At 58.8% G+C, this 27,787-nt stretch overlaps 1 protein-coding gene across 8 annotated transcripts in view; it reads right to left on the reverse strand.

Annotated features, from left to right (window-relative positions):
* Positions 1 to 27,787, reverse strand: part of RAP1GAP (RAP1 GTPase activating protein) — a 50,047-nt gene that overhangs the window by 2,339 nt on the left and 19,921 nt on the right. For 4 of the 8 annotated variants that reach the window (XR_009345140.1, XM_059136309.1, XM_059136313.1 and 1 more), the window contains exons 3-23: positions 25,896 to 25,989; positions 19,530 to 19,565; positions 18,489 to 18,536; positions 17,460 to 17,498; positions 16,796 to 16,981; positions 14,577 to 14,680; positions 14,217 to 14,295; positions 13,783 to 13,836; positions 12,610 to 12,693; positions 12,267 to 12,367; positions 12,004 to 12,133; positions 10,784 to 10,939; positions 10,317 to 10,388; positions 9,663 to 9,749; positions 9,086 to 9,223; positions 6,799 to 6,930; positions 4,848 to 4,925; positions 3,779 to 3,888; positions 2,709 to 2,864; positions 1,024 to 1,147; positions 32 to 134 (exon numbers count right to left, since the gene is read on the reverse strand). Coding sequence is in view for 7 of the 8 variants with exons in the window: in XM_059136309.1 (XP_058992292.1) it covers positions 32 to 134; positions 1,024 to 1,147; positions 2,709 to 2,864; positions 3,779 to 3,888; positions 4,848 to 4,925; positions 6,799 to 6,930; positions 9,086 to 9,223; positions 9,663 to 9,749; positions 10,317 to 10,388; positions 10,784 to 10,939; positions 12,004 to 12,133; positions 12,267 to 12,367; positions 12,610 to 12,693; positions 13,783 to 13,836; positions 14,217 to 14,295; positions 14,577 to 14,680; positions 16,796 to 16,981; positions 17,460 to 17,498; positions 18,489 to 18,536; positions 19,530 to 19,565; positions 25,896 to 25,989 (2,111 nt within the window). In the remaining variant the exon portion in view is untranslated. The remainder of the gene's footprint in view (positions 1 to 31; positions 135 to 1,023; positions 1,148 to 2,708; positions 2,865 to 3,778; positions 3,889 to 4,847; positions 4,926 to 6,798; positions 6,931 to 9,085; positions 9,224 to 9,662; positions 9,750 to 10,316; positions 10,389 to 10,783; positions 10,940 to 12,003; positions 12,134 to 12,266; positions 12,368 to 12,609; positions 12,694 to 13,782; positions 13,837 to 14,216; positions 14,296 to 14,576; positions 14,681 to 16,795; positions 16,982 to 17,459; positions 17,499 to 18,488; positions 18,537 to 19,529; positions 19,566 to 25,895; positions 25,990 to 27,787) is intronic. The other 4 variants (XM_059136310.1, XM_059136312.1, XM_059136311.1 and 1 more) reach the window with 4 other exon arrangements.

The following is a 27,787-nucleotide window of genomic DNA, read 5'->3' on the forward strand; positions in this document are numbered from 1 at the left end:
TTGGCAGGGGAAGCTGCCTGTGGCCTGGTACCTGGAGAGCTGCCCCCACTCGTGGTGCTGACGCTATCCTCCAGCCACGTGCTGTAGATGAAGGAGTCCCGTTTGTGAGGCGTCCCTGAGGATGAGACGCTCTCCTGGGGATGGGGGAAGAGAGAAAGAGGGAGGTCAGCTCTCCCCCAGGGGCTGGCGGGGCTCCGGGCCCATCTCCTGGCCTCCTCTGTTTGCAATCCAGAACTCCTCACCCTCGTCCCCCTGCAAAGAGGATGGGGGCCCAGCAACATCTGCCCCAGCGAGACCACAGGAGGGCGGGGGTGGGGGGGAACACCACACACGCTCATTCATTCATTCAGCAAACATTCCGAGGTTTATCCTGGGCCGAGCCCCCATGAGAGAAAGCAGGCAGGGTCCCTGCCCTCAGACAGTGAGGTCTAGGAGGCAAGTCAGGCTGTGGAGAGACCAGCAGAATTCCAGACTCTGAGCCCCACGGGCAGGGCCATGGTCTGCCCTGCTCCCTGCTGCATCCACAGCACTTGGAGCAGGGTCTGGCAAGGAAGAGGGGGCTGCTAGAGCTTTGCTGAATGAAGAATGACACAAGGGCGCTAAAGGCAAAGCCCCCGGGGGGGGGGGGCTGTGAGAGCATGAAAAGGGGGATTCCCAACCTATCCTGGGACTAGAAAATCAGGGAAGGCTTTCAGGAGTAGGTGATGGGAGGCCGAGTGGGAAGGATGAATAGGAGTCAGCCAGACAAAGGGGGAAAGAGGAGACAGGGAGAGTGTTCCAGACCAGGCTGGGGAGGGACCGGCTCCTCAATGGAGCCCTTAGAGATGGGGCTCTCTGGGGGTGACAATGGGGAGCCATGGAAGGCTTCAGAGTAAGGGAGCATTCGTCTGCATCAGTCCTTTGGGCTGGGTCCCCTGATCACATCTCAGCACACCCACATCTCACCCACACACCACGTTTCTGCCCCGAGTATCTACAGGGACCAGAGGGCTGCCTCCCACCACGGCTCCCTGGGCCTCTCACCAGGCCTGTGTCGTCCGCATCGCCACCCTCGGTCTCCTCCACCACGCTGGCGAAGCTGCTGGCGCTGGACGAGGAGCGGGAGAAGTCCTTCAGCACTTCTGCCCTCTGGGCTGTCGTCTCCGCTCTGCGCAGACAGCACCTTGTCAGCCTGTGTCTGCTCCGGGCCCTGCACCCCGCTTCCCTGCCCTGGGAGGCCCAGCCTGCAGCCACCCAGGCACCTCGGTGGCCCCCACGACAGCTGCCCAGGCCTCAGAGCCTCCCCCCACGGCTGTCCTTCCTAATTCATGGGTCTGAGCACACCTCTCCCCTGAGCAAAACCCTCTTGTGTTTCCCCATCAGCCCGGATAAAGTCTAATTTCCTTGGCGAGGTATTCAGTAATAATAATAACTATTCACAGAGAAACTCTGGTCCAGGGTACGTTTGCTCTGGGCCAGGCACTGTTTCAAGTGCTGTTATTGGAGTTATCCCATGGTTATCATTAAAAGACCCATCTTACAGATAAGGAAACACCGAGGTTCAGAGAGGGTGGGCACATAGCCCAAGGTCACCCAGCTATAAGTGGGAGAACAGGGGTTAGGACCCAGGCCTTCCAACTCCACAGTCTACTCTCAACCCTCTCAGTTTTGTTCCATGCTCAGCACTTTGTGTCTCCTGGAGTCTCACTCCTTCCCTCAAATCCCCAAAAGCAAATTTTCAAAACTCAGCTGAGGGTCTCCTCCTCCCTGATTTCCTCCTCTCGAGGTGGGAAAGGACCTCCCCACTCTGGGTCTGCAAGCCCTGTCTCCCCCTGTCCCTGTCCCTGTTGTGCATTCCTCCTCCTCTGTTCACTGGCCTGACTCTTCAGGAGAGCACAGTTTGGGAGTCTAGACACTCCCACAGCCAGGACAGAGGAGGCTGAGCCACAGCACTGGAGAGAGGGGTGGCCTCTCTCTACTTCCGTTCTTCCCCACCCCACCTCTTCGCATGGCAACCACAACCAGTTTGGAAAGCATCACTCCTCTGAACTAAAATCCCAAAGGGTCCTCCTTGGCCCCACTTAGAGTAAAATGCAAAATTCTTATATGGCTTCCAAAGTCAGGATCTAGCCCCTGCCCACCTCTGACATCCCCAGCATCACCCAGCACAAAGTCTGCCTGGGCCCAGCCCCTCACTCACCCAGCTCCAACCGCACCACTCTTCTATCCTTCAAGCATGCCTCAGGACCTTTGCACTTGCTGTGCTTTTTGCCTGGAGCCCTCTTCCCTCTGCCATGCCAGTCTTGCCAGGGCTGGCTCCTCACTCAGCTCTCACTTGAAGCCTCCCTCATTTCTAGATGTCTTTCTTGAGCACCAACTACCTGCCCCCCCCCCCCAGTAAGTCCTCATTGCCTCCCCTGCTTTATTGTCTTGTGTCACCAGCTAGAAACAGCTCATCAGGTTACGCTACTCTGCAGTGTCAGCTCCATGGGGCAGGGGCTGTGCATGCCCAGCTCACTATTGGATTTGGAGCTTGGCCTGGGGCCTGGCATGAATGAAGCTCTCGGTTGGTGTGTGTCAAAGGAGGACCTGTGAGAGTGCCCAGACCTCCCTGATGCCCTGGTGTCCAACACACAAAGCCCTGGTGCCCAACGGGCAGCCCCAGGCCCACGCAGAGACTGGAAAGGGTGAGTCCAAGCCCCCTGGCTCAGCGTGCCCCGAACCCCAACCTGTTCTTGGTCGTGGGCATCTCTGGGGAGCTCTGAGTGGATGAGTTCTCCGACTTGGGCTCCTGTGAGGCGTGCCCGCTGTCTGGGGTCTTCTGGCCGGCGGGGGGACTCTCCCTGCGGGGCACACGGGGGCAGTGGGGGGATTCAGCACTGGGCCTGGCATCAAAGGTAGAATGAGGCCCAGGTGGTGAGGTCACGGGTGCCTCCTGCCTCATCCCCATAGCCTATAGCCTCAGGGGCCAACCCCAGGGCGGTCCCTGCAGCAGCGTGGCTGGCCTGGCCGAGAAAAGGAGCCGGTGTGCCGGAACATCTATGGAAGATAAGACACTCCTCCAGTTCTCCCCTCCTTATCCCTGTCATGAGGAAGGCAACTGGAGACCAGAGACGGGAAGGAATCTGCCCCGTGATGCACAGCTAGCTCCATGGCAAAGTCAAGATCTGAACCCAGGCTTCACAGGCTTCTGGGCTCCCGTGGCCATGAGGATGGTACCACCTCCACTCCTGAGCCCCGGGCCACCTGTCCTGTGTCACATGCCCCACACCACACCTCTACAGCCGCCCCATGCTCTGTTGTGTTCTTAGACTCTTTTTCCAAATTGGGACGGTGAGGCTCAGAGAGGTCCAGTGACTTTTCCAGGGTCACCCAGCCCCAACGTGGTAGAGGCAGAATTCACAGTCAGGACCTCTCCTCTGCTTCCCAGGGGCTGTCCTGCTGCTGCTGAGGTATGCCACCTGCACTCTCCCCACACAGGTGTCGCCCCGCAACCCCCACAGGCCAGGCTGTCCATCTCAGCTCCACCTCTCACTGGCTGTGTGACCTGGGCAGGCCCCTGCACCCTGGTGCCATGCAAGGTGTGACCCGCTGGGGAGCCAGCAGACCCGCTGACTAAAGCCGGCATCGCACGGTAGATAACGAGCTGGCCCAAGGACCTGGCACACAGTGCTTGGCTGCATAGCTGTGCCCAGAGAGGGACAGGGGGCAGAGGAGTTGGCACTCCCTCCTGCATGCCTAACTCTGCCACCGCACAGGAGGGGAAGGGCTGGAGGAGACAGAGGACCTGCCCACCCACCTTTTCTCCTGCACCTCCTGGATGTTTTCGATTCCGATGGCACTGCTGCGGCGTGAGCCGAACGGGCCCGACTTCTTCCTTGTGGGGCTCTTTCCAGGGACGATCAGTGACTGCAGGGAAAGGCCCCAACTCAGTGCCCACCTGTCCTGGGAGAGCCACTGCCCCCCACATGCCACCTGGGGCCCTGCTGCCCCAGGCCCTGAAGCAGAGGCAATGGAGCAAGAAAGGATGAGAGAAATCTCCTCCAGAGATAGCCCTCCAAGTTCACAGACAGGGAAACAGGCCTGGTGAGGGCCAGGGCCCCCCAAGAGCACACAGCAGCATGGGGCCTGGAATCTCAGTCCAGGAGAAGGGCAGGAACCCGAGGAGGCTGGGCTGCCACTCTGGGCCGGGATGGGAAGGGACTGAGACCTCAGCATGACTCCCAGGCCCCTGGCCCACGTTGTCTTGGGACCGGGAGGCGGCTCAGGGCCACGGGGAGAGGGTGGACATTGCAGCACAAGCCCCCGCCCCACCTTGGAACCTCCAAACTGGCTGGAGGAGATACTCGCCCCGTGGTTGAAAGACACCCCCCCTCCCGTGGTTACTCAGCACGCTAGGCCCCAGCGCCAGAGGCAGACCCCGGCTTCTCCGAGGAGGCAGGAAGGTGGGCCCCAGGGAGGCATGGAGTGGCAGGAACCCCCAGGCTGGTTCATGGTGCGGGGGGGTGGGGCGGGAATCAGGGCAAAGGAGAGGAATGGCGTTCCATGCAGAACTGGCGATATTGGGGGACGTGCAGCTGGGCATAGGGTCTTTGGGTACCAGATCTTGGCAGGGACTAGGCCAGGGTCCCAAGGGCCAGGGCAGGGCCAGAAGCCCCTAGTGGGGGCTTGGGGGGAGGGGTACACAGGCTCGGGCCCAGGTATGAGGCCTCCGAGCCCGAGCTGCCGGCACTCCACTCTGCACAGCCCCGGGCCCGGCCCAAGGGAAGGTGCGGGGCAACGTCCCCAATATGGCCTCCGTCCTGAGAGCGAGCAGAGAACAGCACGTGCAGGCAGCCTCCAGAGCCGGCGGCCCCGCGGACGACAACCTCTTCCACGGTTCCTATGCCTATGGCACTGCCCCGGCGTCCGAATCTACTCGCGCTTTTCCCGGGAATAAGCAATGACTGGCAAGCGGCAGAGGGCAGGGCCAGAGAGAAACAGACAGACGTGGAGAGAGACACACAGAGAGATGGAAGGGGCGGGAGAGGCAAGACAGGGAACGGGGGGAAGGACAGACGGACAGAGAGAAACAGAGTCGACAGTGAGGCAGTGGGTTGGCAGAGACAACACGGCCAGGAAGGGGTAGGACAGCGGATGGAGGAGAGAGATGGGCCCAAAGACAGGGACGCGGACAGACACAGGTTGGGGAGCACAAACCGGGTCATGGGGAGAAACGCAGACAGACAGAGCCAGGAAGAACAGGGAGGTGGGAAGGAGAAAGCAGGGAGAGAACAGTGTGGGCGGGGGCGGGAGGAGGGAAGAGACAGGTGTCCGTGGGGGGCGGGGGCAGTAGGGAGGGAGAGGGATGATACAGACGCAGAAGGAAAAGGAGTAAGAGCAGAAGAGAGAGATGTACAAAAACAAAAACAGAAATGGGTCTGGTTACTGCCCTGGTGGGTGCTGTTGGCCTGGCCCGGCCCCGGGGCCCCTTGACAGCACCCACAGGAGGCTGGGCCACTCGGCGGGAAGGGAGGGGGTGAGCCTGCTTCTCCTGGGACAGTAGGCTTGGTGACTGCAGGCCAGCAGAGGCCCTGCCTTGCCCCCCCGCCCCGGGCCAGGCCAGACCATGGGACAGGGGTGGCTGGGGGATGGGGTGGGGGGGATACCTCCTGCCACGTGACACAGCCTCACAGCATGGAGCACAGGGCTTGGCATGCAGCATGCAGTCAATGAAAGACAAAAGGACAGCCGGACAGATGGATGGAAGAAAGATGGCAGGATGGGGAGGAGCAGAGTGGCAGGTGCCATGCCGGGGCGGACGCTGGGTGGTGGAAAGCAGATGGGCCCAGAGCTGAAGGCCTCATCCACCCCGTGTGCCCAGCACACCCCCCAGTCTTAGCGGCAGAGTCCCGCAGAGGATGGCAGATGGGAAGTAATCACACAGGAGGTGCTCACTCGGGAGACGCTCGCAAAGAAGCCAGTTCTTGACACGAGAGGCAGCCACAACCAGAGAGGCCCCGACACACAGTAGGTGCTCACATGGCAGCCCAGGGCCAGGCGCGCAGAAGAAGGGGCTCACAGAGAACACGCTCACACCACAGCTCGCTTCCTGACACGCAGCGAAATTTCCCCCATCTCCAGGGCTTAGCATGGACCGTGTGCTCGGTCAGGAGTCAGAAGCCCATCTCCTGATGCATAGTAGGTTCTCACACAAAAGCCCAGGGACGGGCATCCAGTGGACACTTACAGAGCTGATGCCCACACAGCTGCCCAGGAACGGACACACAGTAAGTACTCACAGACACTCAGGCTCAGGCCCACGGTTGTAGCTCACACAGTACACGTCCACACAGCAACCGGGTCCTGACACAACAGGAGCTCGCAGAGCAGCCCAAGTCCTGACACACAGTAAGTACCCACCAGCATCTCAGGGCCAGGCACACGGCAGGCGCTCACACAGAAATCCAGGTCCTGACACACAGTAGTGCTCCCAGCAACCCAAGGCTTGACAGTAGGTGCCCACAAAGCAGCCCCATTCCCAGCACATGATAGACAGTACGTGCTCAGTAAGGAAAGTCATACAGAGGTAGCCCCAGAGCAGACCCGCAGAAAGTCACCTGAATAAGGGACCAGGAGGGGGGGATGAGGAGCTGGAAGGGGGCTGCAGGCTCTCAGCACCCCACTGTCGTGGCCTGGACATTGGACCCCCCCATGAGGAGCAGTGGCTGGATTCAGTTTAGAACCCAGGATGGGCACTCAGCGGGGCAATGGGGGGGGGGTGCAGGGCAGGCCCCAGAGGCGGGGGAGAGCTGAGGCCTGCCGGGGGAAGGCACTCACTATTCCAGCTGCCTTGGCCAGGTCGGGGTTGTTGGGGGCAAAGCTCCCGCTGTGGCTGGTGGACACGGTGTTGGGCTTCTTGTTGCTTAGTCCCATGGCATCCATGGACTGGCTGCGGCTTCGGATGGCCCGCTGTGAAGGTGGGGCAGGAGTGGAGGAGGCACAGACTTTGAGGTCCCCTCTCCCCCCAGGAAACCTAGGAGCCCAGGCATCTGGTCCCTCGCCACCAGTGCCACTCCAGGTAACCCGAGGAAGTCTCTGTCTGGGAGGCCATAGGAGGGGCAAGCCCACATGTCGCCTAAGGGTAGTTCGGGCCTTGGCTCTGCCACCAGCTTGCTGGGTGATGTTGGACCAGTCACCGCACCTCTCTGAGCCTCCTAGACTCTCACATGGCTGTTGTAAGGATTGCAGAGGTTGCTGGGGCAAGACCAGAGCATGCATAGAGAACCCTCCAGAAACCTCAGTTTTCTGTTCTTAGGGTCCTGTAGGTCTTTCTCTCCTACTTTCTTTTATTTCCTCCCTCTCGCCTTCCTTGCTTTTCTCGGCCAGTCTGTACTGAATGTTTCCTACGGGGCCAGGCACTTTACGGTCACTCAGTCGATCCGCCCTACGAGGTAGGCACTGTTACTGTGCCGATTTTACATATACGAGATAAGCCTAGAACCCATAGTCCAAATCACACAACCTTAACTGTGGGTTCTGATGCCTCTGAGAAATTCTTTGACTTAATCCAGGTCTACTGTCCAGCACCCACCAGAGATGTGGGGCCACCGAGCCCCATCCCCCTCAAGGCACCCCAGAGCCATTTTTACCACCCCCCAATTCCCTGTCTCCAGTGGGCACAGGCACGGCTCTCCTTTGGCTCCTTTCTCAAAGACAGTCTGCTTGCCCAAGTCCAGGGCAGGCCAAGGCAGCTGGACCAATCCCCTTATGCAAACCCATTGCAAACCAACATCTCCAGCTCTGCTGCCTGCCCTGAGCTGAGGGTGAGGCACACCTCACCTGAGGTGACGCACCTCCAGGTGCCCCCGAGGGTGGGCATTTTCCCTCCCGTGAATGAAGGAGAAATGGCAAGGAAGCCACTGCCTGGGCACCTGCAGCTGCGGGGGGAGTCCAGAACCTGAGGGGGAAAGAGGAGCCTCCCCCTCCTCTACCTCTTACTTTGGACAGCAACTGCTGAGGGAGACGGGCAGGGTTTTGCATTTTGCTTTTGAACTTATATCGCACAAACATAACTCCTTCACAAATAATTTTCAACAGTTATAGGAGGTAAACTGCCACCGCCCTACCCAGTAGATAAAGAAACAACTCAATGGGAAGACCATGCAACTTTTGATCACGGGGCCATAAGTTTGAGCCCCATATCGAGTGTAGAGATTATTATTATTTTTTTTAAAGATTTTATTTATCTGACAGACAGAGATCACAAGCAGGCAGAGAGGCAGGCAGAGAGAGAGGGAGGGGGAAGCAGGCTCCCTGCTGAGCAGAGAGCCCGATGCCGGGGCTCGATCCCAGGACCCTGGGATCATGACCTGAGCCGAAGGCAGAGGCTTTAACCCACTGAGCCACCCCGGTGCCCCGAGTGTAGAGATTATTTAAATAAAACTTAATAAAACAAAAGAAAGAAACTGAGGCTCAGAGGATGCTCAAGCTGGTGAGTGGCAGAACTGGGAATAAACCCAGGACTTCACCAAACCAGAGACAGCCAGGTCACAGGCCACGTCCCTCTCCTATGGCCACTCAGGTTACAGACTGCACCTCAGACTTTCCCTCTGAGAACAGACACCTCCTCCTCCCTTTTCTGCTTGCTGACCTGGCGGCCACCACCAGAGGCACCTGGTTGCCACCCAGAAGGCTCCACCTTCGCAGAACTCCCAAGTAGACTCCACCCCCAAGTCTAGGCTCTGCCTCCAATCATTAACTCCTCCCAAGTTAGAGCCCCACCCTAAAACCTAGGTTCCCCCCCCTCCCCGAAGCTCGTCTTTATCCAGACACCACCCAGGTACTTGCCACCTAGCTCCCAACTCATCTCACGCCTGTTTATTAACCCCGCCCCTGACCCCACCCCCTCGCCTCCACCCCCCCCATGTGAGCCCGCCTCTGGCCACACCCCCACGCCTTCTCATAACCCCGCCCCCGACCCCACCCCAGATAGATCCTGGCCCGACTCCACCCCACTGCGAGCCCGCCTCCGGCCACACCCCCACGCCTCGCCTGTAACCCCGCCCCTGACTCCACCCTGGACACGCCCCTGCCCCTCAGCTCCAGGTAGACCCTGGCTCTTCACCTTAAAAGACTCGAAGAAGCCGCCTCCGCCGCCACCGTTCTCCATCTTGTCCTCGTCACCGCCCAGGCCCATCATGGACTGGCTGTGGATGTGCAGTTCCTCATAGAGCGTCTCCAGGAGGGCGGCGCGTGTCCGCTCCTGTGGGCCAGGTGGGGGCCGTCAGGAGAGAGCGCAGTGATCCGCCTTTCGTTCCACAATTAGAATCCCGTCCGCCTTCTCCGAGTGAGTAGGGGGTGAGCCTGGGTTCTGGGAGCCTATGCTGTCTTCCCCCTGGGCCCCTCCGCAGCTCCGGCAGCCCCCAGGGCTCCTCCCGTCCCGAACCCCAGTTTTCCCCCTCCCGCACGGTGTCCTCTGTGCCAGCCGCCCACCTGTGGGCGCCTCCTGGGACATTCCTCACATATTCCTAGAAATTCCCTACTCCCTCTCCCCTGACCCTAGCCCTGCTCACGTGTAAATCCGCCCCCGCCCCAGACAGCTCTCCCTCAGGCCAAAGTCTGAAGGTGGCACTTCCCTCCCCAGGGGCCGGGCTGACATCCCAGGTTAGGGGGAGGGGTTCAACCCAACAGCCCATCCTCACCTCCAGTTTGGCAAACTTCTCTGCCTTGTAGCAGGCATATTCAGCATTGATCAGCTTTGTCAGCAGAAATTCCTGGAACTCGGGCCCCTGCGAGCCCCCAGTGTGGAGAGGAGAAAGGTGCTCAGATGAACACAGAGGCAAGGGGCTGCACCCCAGTGACTCAGGGGCTGGAGTCCCTGAGCTGTGCCTTGCTGGGGCCCTGGGGTCGTTCTCTTCACTCCCGAAGGGCGCTCCTTGGCCTCGGTACCTGTGAGGGTCCCCTGTGCCCTTCATGGTCACAGTGGTAAGGAGCTGGCTGGCACTCCTATGCCTCAGTCTGGGGGAGAAGTGAAGCCAGGGCCCGACAGGTAAGAGAAACGTGTGCCCCCTTCCCAGACATTTTAGAAGAAAGAAGACTGTTAATTGCCAAAAAGATAATAGCTATTAGGAAAGGCCACAGAGTCTCCCATGAGAAATCTAAAACAATGGTGCACTTTGTTCTGTGGCTTTGTAAGTGAAGATCACTTTGAATGAGAAGCCAGGCCCCAGTTACATGGTTAGGGGAGCCCAGCTGGCCTGGCACACGGTGGGGCTTCAGGACCACTTATAGCAGAAGGTGTCCCCACCCATCTCGTCCTGCTCTCTCCATGTCGGGGCCTGGGGGCTGCCTCTCACCTTCCTGAACACAGCGGGGTCTGGGAGGGGGGGCCCAAAGAAGGGCACGTCGTCTCTAGCAGTGACAGAGACCTGGAAGGGAGAGCAGCAGTTGCTGTGGAGTCCACACCCCAGCCAGAGACCCCTAATTCATCCCGGGCCTGCCCCTTGCTGGGGAAGGTTCAGTAACTGCTGATTGGGCCAGTGAACCCCAGGCTTTCAGCTCTTCCATCCTCGGTCCTGAATCTGAGTGGTGAGAAGAGGTTGAGGATCTCCAGGGTCACGAGGATAGGGAAGGCCAAGGAGATTCAAGGGTGGAGAAAGGTAACCAGCTCCGTGGAGGGGGATATCCTGGGGGAGGGCAGAGAGGGCAGGCTGGGACTCCTTCATCAACAGAGCAAGAGGGGGACTCAGAGCCCCCTGGGCCGTCTCAGTGACTCCGGGCGGGGCTGGGCCTGGGGCTGCGGCTGATCGGCATCATCACCCACCTTGTAGAGCGGGCCATCCGGCCCCCCGCCCTCGGCCTGTACCACCACATAGGCATGTAGAAAGTTGGATGCAATCATATCAGGCACAAAGGGTGTGTTCTCGTCCTGGAAGACGACAGCGACAATGTCGTTCCCGATGTGCCGCTTCCGCTGCAACTGAGCACAGGGCCACAGGCCTTGACCACCTGGCTAGAGAGGGGCTCGCCGGGCGCAGGGGAGGGTGGGGAGGGTGCCCACAGGTCAGCCGGAGGGTTTGGGGTAGGCAGAGGGTACGTCTGAGGATTCGCTTCTCTCCCCAAAAAATGTCAGGAGGAACTTGGCTTCAAATTATTTGAGTTTGCTTGGAGTCCTGTGACTGATGAGGAAACGGAGACTGACAGAGAAGGGGTTCGCGAGGCCCCGCAGTGAGTGAGAGGACCCCAACCCAGGGCTCCTGGGCCCCGGGCTCTACCTCACAGCCCTCCTTCTGTCTCAGTACCCCAAACACAACCCCCCATGAACAAACAGGTTCCATTCAGAGTATACACTCCTGGTGCTGAGATGAACACAGGATCCTCTTAGAAGAAACTTGAAAGATACTAAACAGAAATGCTTCCATTTTTCTCACACTACCTTTTTATCTCCCTGGGGTGGCGGCATCGGGTCAAGTGGACCGCCCTGCAGGGAGCTTGGGACAGGTGACAAATTTCAGAGTTCAGCTCCCAGACTACGCCCTGCACTTCCTTGCCTCCAGGCCTCTGCAGGACGTGGAAGCCCTTTTCTCCACCTGGAATATTCCCCCTCCTTCTCCCAGCTCCTCTGTGGCCTAGAGATCATTTTATCTTAAAAGCTTTTCTTGACTCCTACCTCTGCCAAGTTTAAGTAGCCCCATGTGACCCCACAATGCCTCTCCTTGCCTGTAAAAACACTAACTCCCATTTATTGAGCTCTTGTCATGTACCAGATACTGTTCTAGCCGCATGGTATGCAGTCCCTCCTGAACGCTCACCTGTGAGGTCAGTGCCATTATCATCCACACGGCGTGGATGTGGAAACAGGCTTTCCCAACACTACAGCAGTGTGTCACCTTGCCCTCCCGAGGGCCCACAAGTCGGGGGAAGGGACTGTTTCCATGTCTATACCCCAAGGCCCCTGAGCCTGGTGTGGTGAACACTGAACAGACAGGTGGATGGGGGGACAGGGGGACAGGTGGGAAGCAGGTGGGTGGGTGCCCAGGCTACCTGCTGGGCGTCCCCTTCTGTGTAGGGCAGCTTGGTGGACACGTGAAACATGATCTCCTTGTTGCGGAAGTTGCAGTACACAGACTCGGTCCCCGTCTGCCCGTGGGTCACGTCCAGGCCTCCTCGGAACCTGCCCCAGGCCCCCCAGGCCACGGCTCAGTCTCCAGTCCCAGCCAGGCCTCCATCGGGCCAGGACAGGGGCTCCCTCCCTGCGCCAGGGCATGGGTCCCCTATAAGCGATGCTCTTCCCACTTAATGCTCACCCTTTAAAGTCCTGCAGTTTGACCTTCTGGCCCAGAAATTCGAGAAACTCCACGAAGGCGGGGCTTTCCTCATTGGTGCTGAAGAGCTCTTCCTCAGAGGTCTGGGGACACGGGGAGGGCAGAGGTCACCCAGCTCGCACTCCTGAGTTGCTGCTGCCCCCAGCTCCCAACTCGCACCTAGAGCAGGCTGGGAGGAGGACCTCCGTGTCCCCTCCCCCCACTGCCCCGAGCTCCTGGAAAGCACAGTCCCTGGGCAGGCGGCCTCGGCCTCGCTGGCAAAGGTCTGAAGCCCCAGGTCCATGGCCAGCAGGGTGGGGAAGCCTGGAGGAGGAGGTGAGCGCACCTGCCCAAGCTTCTGATAAATGACTCCAAACTTGAAGTTATTGCTGATAACATGTTCGTCAAAGGTGACGATGAGCCGGGAAGCCTGGGGGGAGAGGACCAGGGGTGAGATGGCCGCTTCTCCAACCTGCCCCCACGTCCCGCTCTGACTCCATGCCGAGCGCGGGGCCGGGTCCTCTCCCCGGGTCCTCTCACTGAACCTTCATGACCAGCCCATGAGGAAGACACTGCTGCTGCCCCCATTTCACAGACAAAGAAACCAAGGTTCGGAGAGGTTAAGGAACTTGTGATTTGCCTAAGGTAAGCCGCTTGCAAGTGGCAGAGCTAGGACTGGAACTCATGACCAAAGCTTAAGCTCACTGCTCTGGAGTCTTGCCCACAGGCCTCCACCCGAGTCCACTCTGTAATACCCAACTTTGTCCTTGGCTCCTTTGTAAACCCACAGCCTCGTTCTAGAATGAGACTAGTCCTACCAGCTTGCTGTGGAGCCTTGAGACGTTCCCCTCACCTTGGGTCTCCGTTGCCTCTTTTGTACCTGAGAGGTAACATTTGATTTCTGAGGCCCCTTCCTTTGGGGGAACTTTCCTGGACCACAGCACCCCTCAGGGTCCTCATCCCGTTCCAGAACTCAGTCAGAGCCACGAGGGCTGACATGTCTTTCAGGGTCACCTCTTCCAGGAAGCACCCCTGTCTCACTATAGACAAGCCCAATCTTTACCCCACGTGGCCACAGGGCCTCAAATCCAGCGCCAGAGCGGGGAGCAGAGCCGCGCTCGGCGGGGCAGCATTTGTGAAGGCACCTGTGTTATTCCCTCTCCCTGTGTCCCCTTGGGTCAAAAGACAAGGCCATCAGAATCCCCTGGCTCAGGAGCAGTGACTGCCCTTGGGAGGGGCCCCAAATGGCATTGAGAGCTCCAGGATGTGAGGCTTGCCTCCAGGGCGGACAACACTAAGGTTAAAGGCAGGCCCCCTTCATCTGCTGGGCATCGCCAGATAAGGCACTGGGCCACTCTGGGCCTCTGCTTCTGTCCTGCAAAAGCAGACTTTGCACAGTTGTGTGGATTCAATGAGAGAACCTGGGGAGGACTACCCTGCACACAACAGGTGCCCCATAAGTGCTCAGTTCCCTAGTTAGCCACCCAGCCCAGTGAGCGGGGCCCAGATACAGCCGTACCTTAGGGTAGAGCACAGGGTAAAACCGGTCCACGTTCACATCTTCACACACCAGCTGCAGGGAGAAGGGAGGGCCTGGGGGGAGGGGCTCTGGGCCTCTGGGCCTCCCGGGCCACCATCTGGGAAGAACAGCGGCCGAACAGAGAGGGAGCAGCCAAGTCTGCAGCCAGACTGGGGGCTCACTGCTGCTCAGGATGGGGCGAAGAGAACCGGGGTCCCTGTATCCGAAGGTGCTCTAAAGTGACCGAAAAGCACACGGGCCGGGGACAGGAGCCCAAACCACAGAGCCACATGCCAGCATCATGGGACACAGGTGGGACCTCGGAGGCAGGGCTACAGCAGGCAGGGCTGAGACCTGGGGCTCAAGAGGACAGTGTGCACTGGCAAAGCTGCACCTGGCCGTGTGCCCCCTTGGGGTGCCCAAACAGGCCTCACCTTTGCCATCTGGACCACATTGGGGAACTCAGTGAGGCAGGAGATGGGGATGACGTCATGGTGTGTCCGGCACTTGGTCCTGGGAGGAGAAAGCCCACACTGAGGGGCGAGGCAGCGGAGAGAGAGATGGAGGAGCCCCTCTGCACAGTCAGCCCGGAGGGGATATATCCCAGGGAGAGGGAGGACCGGAGGTGATGATGGGGTCTGGCCTGGCTCGGGGGCTAGTTTGCAGAGCAAACTCTGGCAACTCCCTGGCCTCACTGGGCCTTGATGAGAAGAGTGGGTACAATGAGATGGGCTTCTAGGCTGTAAGGCCTCAGCTCTTCCTGCTGTCGCCGGGTCCCCTTGGCCCACCCTCACCTGAGCAGTAGCCGGAGATGCTCCTGGTCCCCAATGACGTCATACTTCAGCGAGAAGACAAGGTGGCCCAGGGCAGTGTCCAGTGAGTAGTAATTGAAATGCTCCTGTGGTGGGAGGCGGGGGCCGGGAGAGAGGGTAGAGCTGAGCTTGGGGCTTCCAGAAACCAGGCCAGAAAGCCAGCTCACTCCCAGATGAGGGTCCTTCACCAAGCAGCAGGTGTCATGGGTGATGGCAGACTCGGTATCAGATAGACCTGCATTCAAATCCCTGCTCTGCCACTTGCCAGCTGGGCAGCCTAAGAAGGTCACCTCGCCTCTCTGTGCCTCAGTTTCCCACTCTGTAAAATGGGAGGCCAACTGCCTTGTAGGACGGCGCAGGGACTGAAGAGATAAACAGCCTTGCAGAGTGTAGGTGTTCACTGAACGTTTGTAGTTACTTTGGCTGGCTGGGTCCTCATCCAAGTCAGAACTACATTTGTACCTGCATACCTATCTCCCAGCCCCTGCTCTTCTCAGACTGGGCACACAGTAGGTGCTTTATAAAAGTCTTCTGACTGATTGCTCAGCTTGTGGCTCTGTGGTCCCTGAAGGCAGGGCCCGTGAGAAACAGGAAGTGAAACATCTCATAAACACACTGGGCGGCTGACCCGGCAGGTTCCCACCCTCCTTCCTCACCTGGAGGAGCCACAGGGTTGGGAAGAAAAACCACAGCGGGACTGAGGGGGAGCTGTGACAGGAATGGTCCCCCCAGAGGGGAGCCCAGGGCTGGCACCTCCGGACAGGGAAGTCCTGAGGTCAACGGCAGGCCCAGAACGCCAAGATATTTCGCCCCAGCCTGGCCCTGCGCCCCCTACTGGCCCTGGCCCTGGTAGTGGTTCTGGCTCCTGGCCAGAGGAGTCATTCTGAAGTTAAGTCCTGTTGAAACGGGAACACCTGTGCTCAGAGGACAGGTGGAGAAAGGGGAAGGGGATGTGCCCCCACAAACCCGCAGCTCGGGGACAATCTGGGTTGACCTGCAGCTGAGAGTCCCCTGAGCCCTGGTGGGCACAGAGTGATGGAGTGATGGAAACTCCCAAATGCTTGGCACCAACCGCAGATGGAGCGGCAGGCACTTGGCAAAGGGCCACACTGAGGTCTTCAAGTCCCTTGAGCTGGAAGCATGAGCCCTCTCAGCGCCCTTTAACGGAACGTCAGCCGGAGCTAAGTCCAGTTCCTAGCTCGGTAATTATGTGACCTTGACCAAGACACTTGACCTCTATGAGCCTCAGTTTTCCTCTTCTGTAAAAACTGGGATGATCCTGATCTCACAGAGTAATTAGGAAGCTGTAGTAACAGCGAACACTGATTTAAGTACTCACTCTGTGCCCAGCGTGAGTGAGCTTTACACATGCTTCTACGAGCCACGTTCTTATGGATGAGGAAACAGGCTCAGAGAGGTTAAGTAACTGACCTAAGGTCACAACGTCAAGAAATGGAAGAGCCCAGATGCACACACAGGCATTGAGACCCCAGAGCCCACATCTCTCCCCACCACCTGGGCTGCAAACGGGCACAGAGAACAGCATCTGGCATGGAGCCAGACACACACGATCCCAGCGTGTGACCTCCCCTCCAGCCCCCAGAGTCTCACCCGCGGACTCTGACAAGCTGTCACCGGGCAGGACCCCTGCTCTGGAGGTGGAGATGGGACAGGGGTTTGCATCGGTCCATGGCACTGTTCCTCCAGGCCTGATCTGAGGGTGGGGCCTGGGTCTGTTCCCCTTACTGCTGCATACCTGGTGCCCTGAACAGGGCTGGGCATACAGCTGGTGCTCATTACTTGCCAACAACATTGACTGAGGCCTCATTTTTTGCCTGACACCATTTTAAACACCTTGCAAACACTGCTGTCATTAAGGCTTTACAGCAACCCCATGAGGTGGGTGTCACCACCCCCTCAGTTTTTATGGACAAGGAGACAGAGGCATGGGGGAGGGGGGGTTGGTAAGTGACTTGCCCAATGTGTCATGTAGCAAGTGACAGAGCCAGGGTCACGCCGTGGTGCCGCCTCTGCTGCTAACTATGGCACCATACCGCTTTTTGCAATGCATGTTTTTTGAATGGATGTGTGAGTCCACCACAAATATTTTGAGACCCGGGACTCGGGGACTAACACCCAGCCCCAGCTCGTGGGTTTGGCTGCCTCCCAGGCCCGGCCCCCATCACCGGTGGGCTACCCACCTTGCCAAGAAAGTGCTTCCGGTAGATGCGGGCTGTGGGGTTGCACTCGAGCTTCACCTTGGTCGTGGGTGACTGTAGCGGCTCCGTCTCCGGGATGCTGGTGATTTCGTGGTTGGTGCCTTCGATCCAGTAGCCCCCGAACTGGGGCAACAGGATGAGGGGGAAAGGTCCTTCTCGCCCTAGGACCTGAAAGGGGACTCGGGTAAAAACCACCCATGTTGCCCCCTACCAGGGCCCCAGGACACCCCCCCAAACTCAGACTGGGCCCCTTTTGCCATGGCTCAGGAGTGCCAGGGAACGAGCCAGAGCTTACATGGGCCCCAGGGCTTGCATCCACCCCCCTCCAGCAGACGTGCTCCAGCCCCTCTCCTCCTACTACAGACACAGACCCAGGGCGCATGGGGTTCCAGTCTCCAGGGATGAGGACTTGGGGGAAGGTAGGGCTGGGAGCATGACCTTGGCCAAGAGGCTGGAAGATCTGGATTAGAGGTCTAAGGGTTCATAGGAGTTCTAAACACTCGGGTCAGTAAGCTGAGGCTCTGGTGCCCACAGCAAGGCCTGTGATCAGGCTCTTGGCAGAGAAGAGGACCTGAGAATCCAGACTTCCTTCGTGGGCACCTCTGGGCCCCAAGAAGGGATGGGCTCAGAGGGGCGAGCCAGTTACCTCGTGGACGCTCGGGTAGGGAATGTAGTCCTCCTCCGTCTACAAAACACAAACAGGGCAGAGACCCAGCTGTGGTGGGGTCTTTACCCTTGACTCACCTCCAGTCTCCCCAGATTGCTCCATCGTTCAGCCAGCCATCCGGGCTGGGAGTGTGGATAGGGCCGAGGCATCTCCCCAGGGCTTGCCTTGGGGTGACCCCTGGAGGCAGAGGCTGAGGCAAACTCAGCTCACTGGTGCTGGCGGCATCCTCTGGGTCTCCTTCTGCCTTGGGAAAAAGGCTCACTGCCTCCCCGGAAGAAACCTTGGGACCAGTGGTTCTCAGTGCATCGGTATGGCCTCGAGGGCTCCTTAAACACACTGCCATGCCCCACCCCCCCCCAGTTTCCCAGGGTCTGGGTGGGGCACCAAAATTTACTTTTTTTTTTTTTTTTTAAAGAATTTACATTCTAACAAGCTCCCAGGTAATGGGGATGCCCTGGTTTGAGGACCCCACTTGGAGAACCCCTGCTCTGGACAAAGTGTCAGGCATATGCCCATGAACTTCCCCTTCAACCCTCACCTTGAAGCCCTGGGCCCACCTCGCCCCCACCCCCCAGGCCCAGCTGCCAGTCTTCTGGATTGTTGAGGTCCTGATCAACCACAGAACCATATGCCTATCTGCAGGGGAGGTGCGACCCCCCCACCCCCTCCCCCACAAGAAAATTCTAAGTCTAAACAAGAGTCTCCTCCCATCTCCTTCCAGCCCCCGCCTCCTGTCTGTCTCCTCACAGTAGGCTGGGGAGGAAGGGGTGGGGGGGGGCTGGCAACCAGGTTACCCCCCCACCTCCTACCCTACCCTCCCATCAGCCTTCCCAGGCAGAAGCCACCTGGGTCCTGGGTTTGAGTTTTCCTGCAACTGGCTGATCACACGGGGGAGGGAGTCTCCCCATCCCTTCCAGGTCCCAAGCCCTTCGGAGAGGCTGCTCAGGAAGCAGACAGCACGGGCAGAAAGCCACAGAAAATTGGGGTGGGGCCATGGTTCCAACCTACTTTGAGGGGTGGTGGGAAGGAGCATCGCTGTTCATCCATCCTGCTTCCCTGCAGAGAGAAGGTAACAGAGCCCGTTCTACCCCTCCCATGCCTGTGGCCAGTGCTGCACCCCACGGGCTGGAGGCTGACGTCCTATGAGAGGGAAAGCCTGGCCATGGCCGGGGGTGGGATACTCCCGGGGCAGGGTGCCGGGGGTTCTGTGCGGGAATGTGTGCCGCTGGGACTGGAAGTAGGTGGGGGCCTGCACATGCTAGTGTGTGAGTGTGGGAGGGAGGCCACTCTACAAAGATGTGTGTTTTAGGAGAGAGAGGAAAGGGACCGAGGGAAAGAGAGAAAGGAGGGGACAGGTGGAGACGGAAAAAGTGAGAGAGGCAGAGAAACAGGAAGGGGCAGAGGAGATGGTTTGGAGGACAGGTGAACTGACATTGGAGGGAAAGCTCCTGAGCTTTGTTCAAGTTGCCCCATGCCCCTGCCCACCTCCCAGCACGCACCCATGCACCGGACAGAGGCCTGGAAGACCAGGGTAGGAGTGCAAGGCGGACAGGGGTCAGGCAGAGGGGGTGGGGCACATCCCTCTGCCTGTGGCACAGCCTTGGGTTGCCCTGTGCCCTGGCACCTGTTCCTCCTGCCATCCTACACAGGGGTCTGCGGAGCTTGGGATGCCTCTTAGTAGATGGGAAATGTGTGTGAATGTGTGTCGGGGGTTGGGGGGTGTATATGGGGGTGGGGGTGGGGAGTTGGGATGAGCCACTGATCCCAGCCCTGCTGGGGACCTACATGGGGATGGGAGCAGGGGAGACACAGGTGGGGTCTGGGCACATGGGTCAAATGGGGCATTAGCACTCCCAGCCTCCATCCTCTACTCGGACCCCAGAGAGAGGGCTCAGGACAATGCCCTGCTACCACCTCTTTGCAGAACAGTCTGCTGGGGGCTCCTGGCCCATCCTCAGAGAGGAATAGGGCTGGACATATAGCAAGGGCCCCTACCCCAGCCCAGCCCCTTCTGTGGCTCCCCCAAATGGGCAACAGAGCCAACCTCACCTGCATCTTCTCAATCATCTCAAACAGCTCTGTGTTCTGCAACAGAGAGGGAGGAGGGCAGGTCAGTCCTCAGGGTCGGCCCAGAGGACCCCACTAAGTCCCCAAGGAGTCTCCACAACTCTAACCAAGCCCCGTGGGCCTGTCTGAGCACCAAGAGGGAGTGGAAAGGGCAGTGCAGAAGGGAGCTCTGGGCGGATGACCAGCAGACCTTGACCAACTGCTTCGTGAAGCCAGCCCAGGGCCCAGGCCCCTTCCCAGGCAGCCCACCCCACTCAGTCCCCTTCCCAGAGTAAGGAGGCTGCTGCCTCAGACGCGGTGGACGTGACCCTCGGGGACAGACAGGTGTCCCATGTCACTGCATGTCTGGCAGTGCCAGGATGGGCCAAGTATCCCAGGTCCCAGCCCCAGAGAGGAGACAACGGAATTCTCAGGAGGGTCTGTGGCTCCACCCACCCCTCCTGGAAGAAGGCCCAACCCTCACCCCCCTGCCAGCATTATGGGGGGAGGGGGGTGCTGTTGGGGGAGATGGGATGTCCCATCAGCTCAACAGCTGTGTGTGAGTCCACATGCATCCCCCTCGCCCCTCCCACTGCAGCCTGCCTCTCCGAAGACCAGCCAGTGCCACACAGGGTTAATCGGGGCCTCTGCCAGCCGTGCTTGGCAGCTCTGGGCTCTCCAGCGCCAACTCCCTACGAGCCTTCCTGGAAGGCGGCATCCTTGCCCATTGGCTGGGCTGGGGGCTGGGCCTGGGAAGCCCCCAGGGTCTCCATGATAGTGCCCCTCCCCCAGCACTTCCAAGGCCTCAACTCATTTGGCTCCTGCTGCCTGGTGGGGGCACCGCCTGAGCTCTCACGCGTGTGCTGTAGACTTGGGCACCAGGAAACACATACTCTCACTCTCTCTCTCTCTTGCTTGAACACACACAGCCTTGTACACCAATATTTAAACACACTCTCACTATACCAAAGAAAGCAAACACACATAAATCAGCACCACCATCCACAAACCCAGAGGGTCTGTGCACACCCATCTGGAGCCTCAGAGCCATAGGCTAACACACAAGTAACACATGGCAGTGTCCTAAATGACACAATAGCACACCCACTCACACACAGGTCTACCTCCTGCAAAGCTGAACACACAGATGCCAACCCACCCCTGTGTAGAGGTGCACATCAGTAATGGAACACGAAGCTACACAACCCCACAAAACCACTCTCACATCTGTGTGCCAAGAGACACAATAGCATGCACTCACAGACATCAGCAGCTGTGTTCACAGACACTGAGCCACGGAGCCCCAGTCCCGCGCACAAGCTCACTGTTCCTCACAGAGTCACGCACCCTGGTAACAGACAGGACAGACTTGATTCCACATTAAGTGAGTTTTGAGGGGGAAAACAGTGAATATCCACTGTGCAAGTGGTTCACCAGCAAGGGTGGGGGCACAGGTCAGAAGGTCTGACACTCACACACTCCCCCTCATGCCCGCTGGGGCACACACCACCTATCACACGTGCACACACTGCGTGAGGATGACGAGACGCAAACACTCCATGTGCACACTCGGGGGCCTGTCCCCAGAAGCAGAGCCCACCCTGTAAATGCACGATGAGAGTCCATGGGAGACACTGACCCACAGTCACCTAGAGCCACACCCAACACTCTGAGCCTGGAAGGGACAATTCCCCAGGCAGCCACACTGCCACACCTGCAGTTCAGGTAGACAAACATACCGGTTAACTCAACATCCTGCCCAACAGCAACAGGGGCATCTGTGCTCGAACCCCGCAATCTCGGCCCGCACGGTCCTGGCAGTGATGTGGGTGCATCACTGGCTCCCAGAGCGCCCCACTTAGAGTGACCCGAGGGAACAATGGCCAGGAACAATGCACGCGGAGTCACAGTCACATAAACACTGACACATGGGACTGTCATCCAGGCAGCACACACAGCAACAAGTGACACCCACAGTTACAGCTTCACTGGCCAGCAGACGCCAGCCACATGGCAGACCTTGAGCGAAGTGGCTCAGAGCACCCCGCAAAGTTACACACTGGGACATTCAGACCCCTCCTAAAGGGGGCAGGGGTCGGCGAAGTGATCCCAAGGCTGACAGACACGCCAACTCACGCACGCACACACAGCGCCGCGGTAGCCCGGAGCCACCGTGCCATCACGGGCACTCCGATCCGGGGGCGGCTCGAGAAAGAGCCCAAGGCCCAGGACCCCGGGGCAGGGCTGCGCCCTGTGGCCGCCGTGCCCGGGTGTCAGCCCAGAAGCTAACACACCCTCCATGACGGAGCCTCGCACACCGCCCCGGCTGGGGCAGAGTCTCCCCAGCTTCGAGGAAGTCGGGCTGAGCCGGCTCCAGAAGATCCCCTCGGCCAGGCCGCCCTCGTCCCGGTCCTCACCTGCCAGCCGGCCCCAGCCGGCAGCGAGCCCCTCCGCGGACGGCCGGGGGGCGCCAGGGGCCGCGGCTGCGCCATCCCGAGCCTGGCCCGGCCGGGCCCCCGCCCCGGCTGCGTTTCAGCTGGCCCGGCCGGCTCCCGCCCGTGCGCGCCCCGGCCCGGGCCCCGCAGCGCCGAGCTCCGCGCTCTCGGCTCCGGGCTCCCGGCGGCAAACTGCCTGAGCTGGGCTCCCCCAGCAGCCGGGCCCGGAGGGGGCGGGGCGCCAGGTACGGGCGGCGCGGGGGCGTGGCTTTCGGAATTCCGGGGCGGGGACATCACTGGCCACGCCCCCGGCGCGGCGCGGCCCGCCCCGGCCCGCGGTCCCCGGACACTGCGCCTGCGTGCTATACGCTTTCGGCGCTTAGAGCACCCCCCCCGCCCCGCCCCCGAGCCCCCAGGCTGTACTCGGCGCACCCCTACCTCGCCTTCTCTATCTTCCCGGACTCTGGCTACCCCGCCTCAGGGATTCTTGAGACAGGCTGTGAAGCTGGGCTGGAAGAGGAGAGGGTTACCTCGCAGACAGAGGGCTCTCCTTGAGCATCTACTTGAGGTTGTACTTAGCAAGGATGACCTCTCCCCACAATCCAGGACGTACGAGTGTCAGCCCCATTTTACGGAATAGAAAACTGATTTAAGAGGTGAAATATCATGCTCAGGTTCACACAGGCAGGAAAAGACAGAAACGGTTCCCTGTTCCTCAGGGCAAGGCCTGGAGCTGCTCTCCCCTTCCTCATCTCCCCTAATGCCTGCCCGTGACTGGCCTGTTCCCTCCCTTCCTCAGATCCTATGCCCACACCCGATGCTAACTGCCCTGATCCTGGAGGAGGGAGGCAAGAGGGGCTGCCAAGGACTTCAGGACATGAGGGTTCCAGCACGGGCCTTGCTACAACTTGCTGAGTGGACTTGAGTGAGTCCCAGCCACGTCCGCAGGCTTCCGTTTTCCCATCTGTAAACTATAAGGCCCTCCGTTTTCCCACCTCCGCAGGCCCTTCCAGCTGACCCTGCTTTGGGTCTGTCCCTCTACAGCAGGGGCAGGGCCATCCCCTCAGAAACCCTTCCCCAGACAGGTACTGGGAAAGCAGCACTTGCTTCCTGAGCTGCGGCCAAGTCAACACCAGCTGCTTTGGAGCCTGCAGGGGCAAGGCTGCCCACCAGCTCCAGCTCAGTGCACAGCCTCTCTTCAGTTCCCTGGAGAAGCCGCCAGCCACTGCCCACAACCCTCGTCTCCAAGGCTAAGGGCTTCTGGAAGGAAGGCACCGGAACTTCCTTTCCTCCAGACCTGGCCCTGGGTCAGGTCGGAGCCCAGGGAGTCGGCGGGAACTCTGGAGATGTGTGTTCCAGACACGGCGTAGTTTTGTTTTTAATAATTAACAGCAGCAAATATTGATTTACGCAGGCGCTTCCAGGCCTGAGCGCTTCCGGGCACCCATCGAAATGCAGCCAGAGAAAACATCCATTCCCCCAGTGGGAGGAGGTGAGACCTTCTCGCATCACTGGAGACGTCTGCGTGACAGGCAGAGTAGAGAGTGTATACCCATGTGCAAGCAGCTGTATGTGTGTGACTTGGGGACCAGATGTGGCTGCGTGTGCGTGGACATCCTGGATGTCTGTATTCGTGTCTGTACATGGGTTTCTGTATACACAGGCCTGTGTTCACTTGCACGTCTCTGAATACCTTTGCAGATGTGTGAACGTGTCCATGGACAGAGGCGTGGGTAGACTGTGATGTACACATGTGCAGATTCCTGAATTCCTGAGTGGAGAAATCCCTGTGGGGGGGGGGGTAGAGTGGGAGGGCCCTAAAGAGCTCAGTGTCTGTACAAATATGGTTTTTCCAGTGAGAGGGCAATGTCCCTTCTGGGAGTTCCATCCTACCCTGGGAATGTAACATTGCCAAGCTTCCTGGTTTCTGCTTTCCAAAGTTAGTTCCGTAGTCATCACCCAGCTGGAAGCTCGCAAGGTGGCTAGAGAAAGAATTGTCACCTCTGTCTTACAGAAGAGGAAACTGACACCCAGAGGGGAGCAGGGACTTGCCCACTGGCACAGGGAGGTGACTTGTCCCTCAGATTGGCTGCATCCACATGATAAATGTGCCCAGACTTAGGGATGCTAGAGGAGAGGCATGGAGAATGTATCATAAGCCTGAGTCCCCTCAGCTCCACCACGGGTTTACTGGACATCCAGGGGGATCGCTCAGTCTCTGTACTCTGGTTTCCCTCCCAATCAAGGGAGGGTGATCCGCAGCCTGGGGCTTCCTTCTGGAGAAGGGGTGGGCTGTCAGGACAGTTTGAAGCCCACCGTCTGAGAAGCATTGGCAAAAACAGAGGCTTCTGTCTGACTGGGCAGAGGCCAGGAAGCCCAAGGGGAGGTGGCCCAGAGCTAATCCGCAAAAGGCAACCCTAGGCTGTGTGAGCAGGTGGGACTCAGAGTGATGGGTTTTTCCTACACTGATTAACGCTTTGTGGGCACTATTCAATTCTGTCCTCCAACTCTAAGTACTATGTGATAGCTACTATTATTAGTCCCATTTTGCAGATGAGAAAATCAAGGCTCAGAGAAGTTAAGTTCCCTGCTTAAAGACACACAGGTTAGGATATGATGGGGTGTGACCCCATATCATAGGGAAGGGAAGACTGAGGCCCAGGCCCAGGGAAGCTATGGTCCAAGGGCACATAGCCCTTGGTGAGAACCAAGGCCTTCTCCTGTATGCTTAGAGGAAGAGGGACTGGGGGCTTCATGAACCCAGGTTCCCTCAAGATGCTCCCTTCCTGCCAAGCCCCAGGATCCACATAGCCCCATCTTGGGCTTTTGCCCAGACACAGGGAGCAGGCGAAGGTCTCAGGAGTCCCTCACGCTGCCCTAGGACACGCACTTGGGACACCATTGGAGGTGGTGGTCCCCCCCCCCCCAAGGATTAAGGTCCTTGGCCATCTGCCTTTGTGGAGCAGGAGAGGTACACTGCCGTTGGCCAGCCCTGTGTTTGCTATTTCCTGGATGTGTGACCATGGGAAAACCTCTCTGAGCATCTGGTTCCTCATCTGGAGAATGCCTACCCCAAGGTCTGATGAAATGACCCAGAGGCATGATGTCTGTGGACATGCTTTAAAAGCCAAAAAGTGTACTGCAGAAGTGAGGCTGATGACCTGTACCACGTCCTCTGGTCACACAGCGTGGTATCCTATGATATGGGGTCACACCCCATCATATCCTAACCTGTGTGTCTTTAAGCAGGGAACTTAACGTCTCCGAGTCTTGATTTTCTCATCTGCGAAATGGGACTAATAACAGTAGCTATCACATAGTACTTAGAGTTGGAGGACGGAATGGAATAGTGCCTGCAAAGTGTTAAGCACCCAGCTGGCACACAGTAAGTCTCAGTAAATTCTAGTGGTTGCTGCTGGTGTTCTGCTAGGTTGTTCAGTTATTCATCTCTCATCAGGACTCTGGCTCTCTGAGGGCAGGGTCTGTGTCAGACTGATTTCTGGTCCCGAAGCACCCAGTACAAAATCTGGCACGAATCAAGTGCCGGACAAACGTTTGATTCTGATGAACTCATTTGTAGAGCTCCTGCCCCATGCTGGATATCATGCATGGACTGTTGCATTGGTACTCTTTCCTTTAATCCTCACGACAGCTCCGTGCCCGGTTCTGGTGCTGTCATCATACCCAGTCTGCAGATGAGGAGGCCGACCGTGATGTTGATAATGAAGGTGGTCAGCTGGTCTATTCCCAGCTGCTCTGCCCCCTCCCCAGCAGAGCCACACGACCCACCCGGGGTGAGGACTGGTGTCCCCTTGGGGAGCTAAACCTTAAGCAGCACCTGCTTGAACATTTTACCCCTGTCCAGTGGTCCTTTTTAATGGGCTCTGGGCCCCAGGGCTCTCCAGAGCAGGGGCAGTGGGGAGGGGACACTCACCTTGGGGTAGAGTGAAGCAGGATGGGGGGGAACCAAGTCCGCGTGTGGCAGGTCTAATGCCTGAGGGAAGCGCTGGTTCTGCCCATCACTCCTCCTGGAAGACAGAAAGAGTCTGTGGTCAGGGAGAGCCCCAAGCTGGGAGATGGGTGGACTCTGGGAGGAAGAGTTGCTCTCAGAGTTGGGGGACAGATTTCACAAGGAGGGGGGGTCCTGGTTTCCCCAGGAAGAGGGAGAAGAGAGGCTTCTGGAGCAGGGTGGCCAAACAGGCTCTCCTTCCCCAGAGATCAGGAATCTGGACAGGGTCTCTCCCCAAGTTCTATGTTAGCCCCTCCCCCACACACACATACTCCAGCCAAGAGGACCTCCACAGCCCATTCTGAAGATGGGTAGACTGAGGCAGGGGCAGTGAGGGCTGTTGTACAGGGCTGAGTCCTCTGACCTCTGTCCTAAGCAGGGTGTTCAACCTTTATAGACCCCTCCCTGGGCCTTCGAGGAGACACAGCCTTAGGATGGAGAGAACATTTGGGCTATTGCTGTTCTCAATGACAATAACAACTGTAGACACCCACTGGGCCTACTGTGTGCCAAGCCCTGTGTCAGGCCCCTCTTTCCAGGCCTCAGGGCACAGACTCCTCACCACACTGGCATTCCCTCTTAATAGATGGGACCCAGAGGCATGCCGAGGTCACACAGCTGGTCAGGGGCAGAGCCAGCAGCTGCGTGAGGCCTGACTCCGAGTTCAGCCTCCTTGCGCACACCCACACCTCTCCCTGAGGAAAGGAAGCAGGTCTGGTGAGGGTGAAGTCAGCTTCCGTCACCCTAGAAAGCCTACTGGGGAGGCCACCTTGGGGGTCACAGAGAGGAAGTGCCCAGTGGCTCCTGGGACCCGGGGAGCCCAGGGCAGGGCAAGCAGGCCTGGCTTCCCCGTGCTGCCTGGGGCCACCCTGACGTGGCTGCACCCCCGCCTGGGTCCCATCTACCGAGGCTGGTCCTGAGAGAGTGAGTCATTCAGGCCGCTGAGGATCGGGGAGCTTGAGTCAGGCAGAATTGGGACTGCCACACCCTGAAAGGGGGAGGGCCTGCAGGAAGCTGGCTGGGGAAGGAGACCCCAGGACCCTCTGAGCCACCTCCCCCCTGCCCCTGCTGACTCCCCTCAGCCCGGCCTCTCCCGTGGGAGAACCGGTCTGGAGGAGCTGTCCACAGCCCCGCCGCACACATCAGATGCCTCTCGGCCTCTCAGGGCTGCTGGCTTCTTTAAAGAGGGGCCCACACTAAGCAGCGCTTGATCCAGAAAACCAGAGATAGTGGCAGTGGCATTGCAAGCTTTGGCATCAGTGTGAGGAAGGTGTTTCCAGGCACTTACCTGTTGTGTGACCTGGAGTCAGTGACACACCCCTCCCAGCCTCTGCTTCTAAAAAATCTCATAGAGCCTAGGTAGCTAGTAAGTCTTTACTCAATGAACTCTTTGGTATTCATTCATTCATGGTGAACTCTGGGTCCCCGACTTAGGGTCTTATTCAGTATTGGTCGAGTGGGTAAATAATTGAATGAATCCTTGAGTGGATGGAGGTTGGCAGCAGGGAGGCACTGGGGGTTTGTGGAGCGAGCAAACAGCCTGAACTTCGGTCCCTGCAGGTTGCCAGGCATGCTGGGGAGAGACTGGACCCAGAGGAGTAGGGGGAGGCCCACAGAAACGGCCCAGGCAAATTCCATGGAGGACTCTTTGTCAAGCCCCAGGTCATGGGCCTGGACCTTCCCCATGGTGCTGCAACACTGGCATTATTTATCCCTGTTTTTAGAGATGGAGACCCTGGAGCTCAGAGAGATGAAGCCACTTCCCCTAGCAGGTGGGAGACAGAGCCCGAGTGTAAAGCCCACGCCCTTGACTGGGC

The sequence above is a fragment of the Mustela lutreola genome, chromosome 10 (assembly GCF_030435805.1).
Source record: "Mustela lutreola isolate mMusLut2 chromosome 10, mMusLut2.pri, whole genome shotgun sequence".
Taxonomy (NCBI): domain Eukaryota; kingdom Metazoa; phylum Chordata; class Mammalia; order Carnivora; family Mustelidae; genus Mustela; species Mustela lutreola.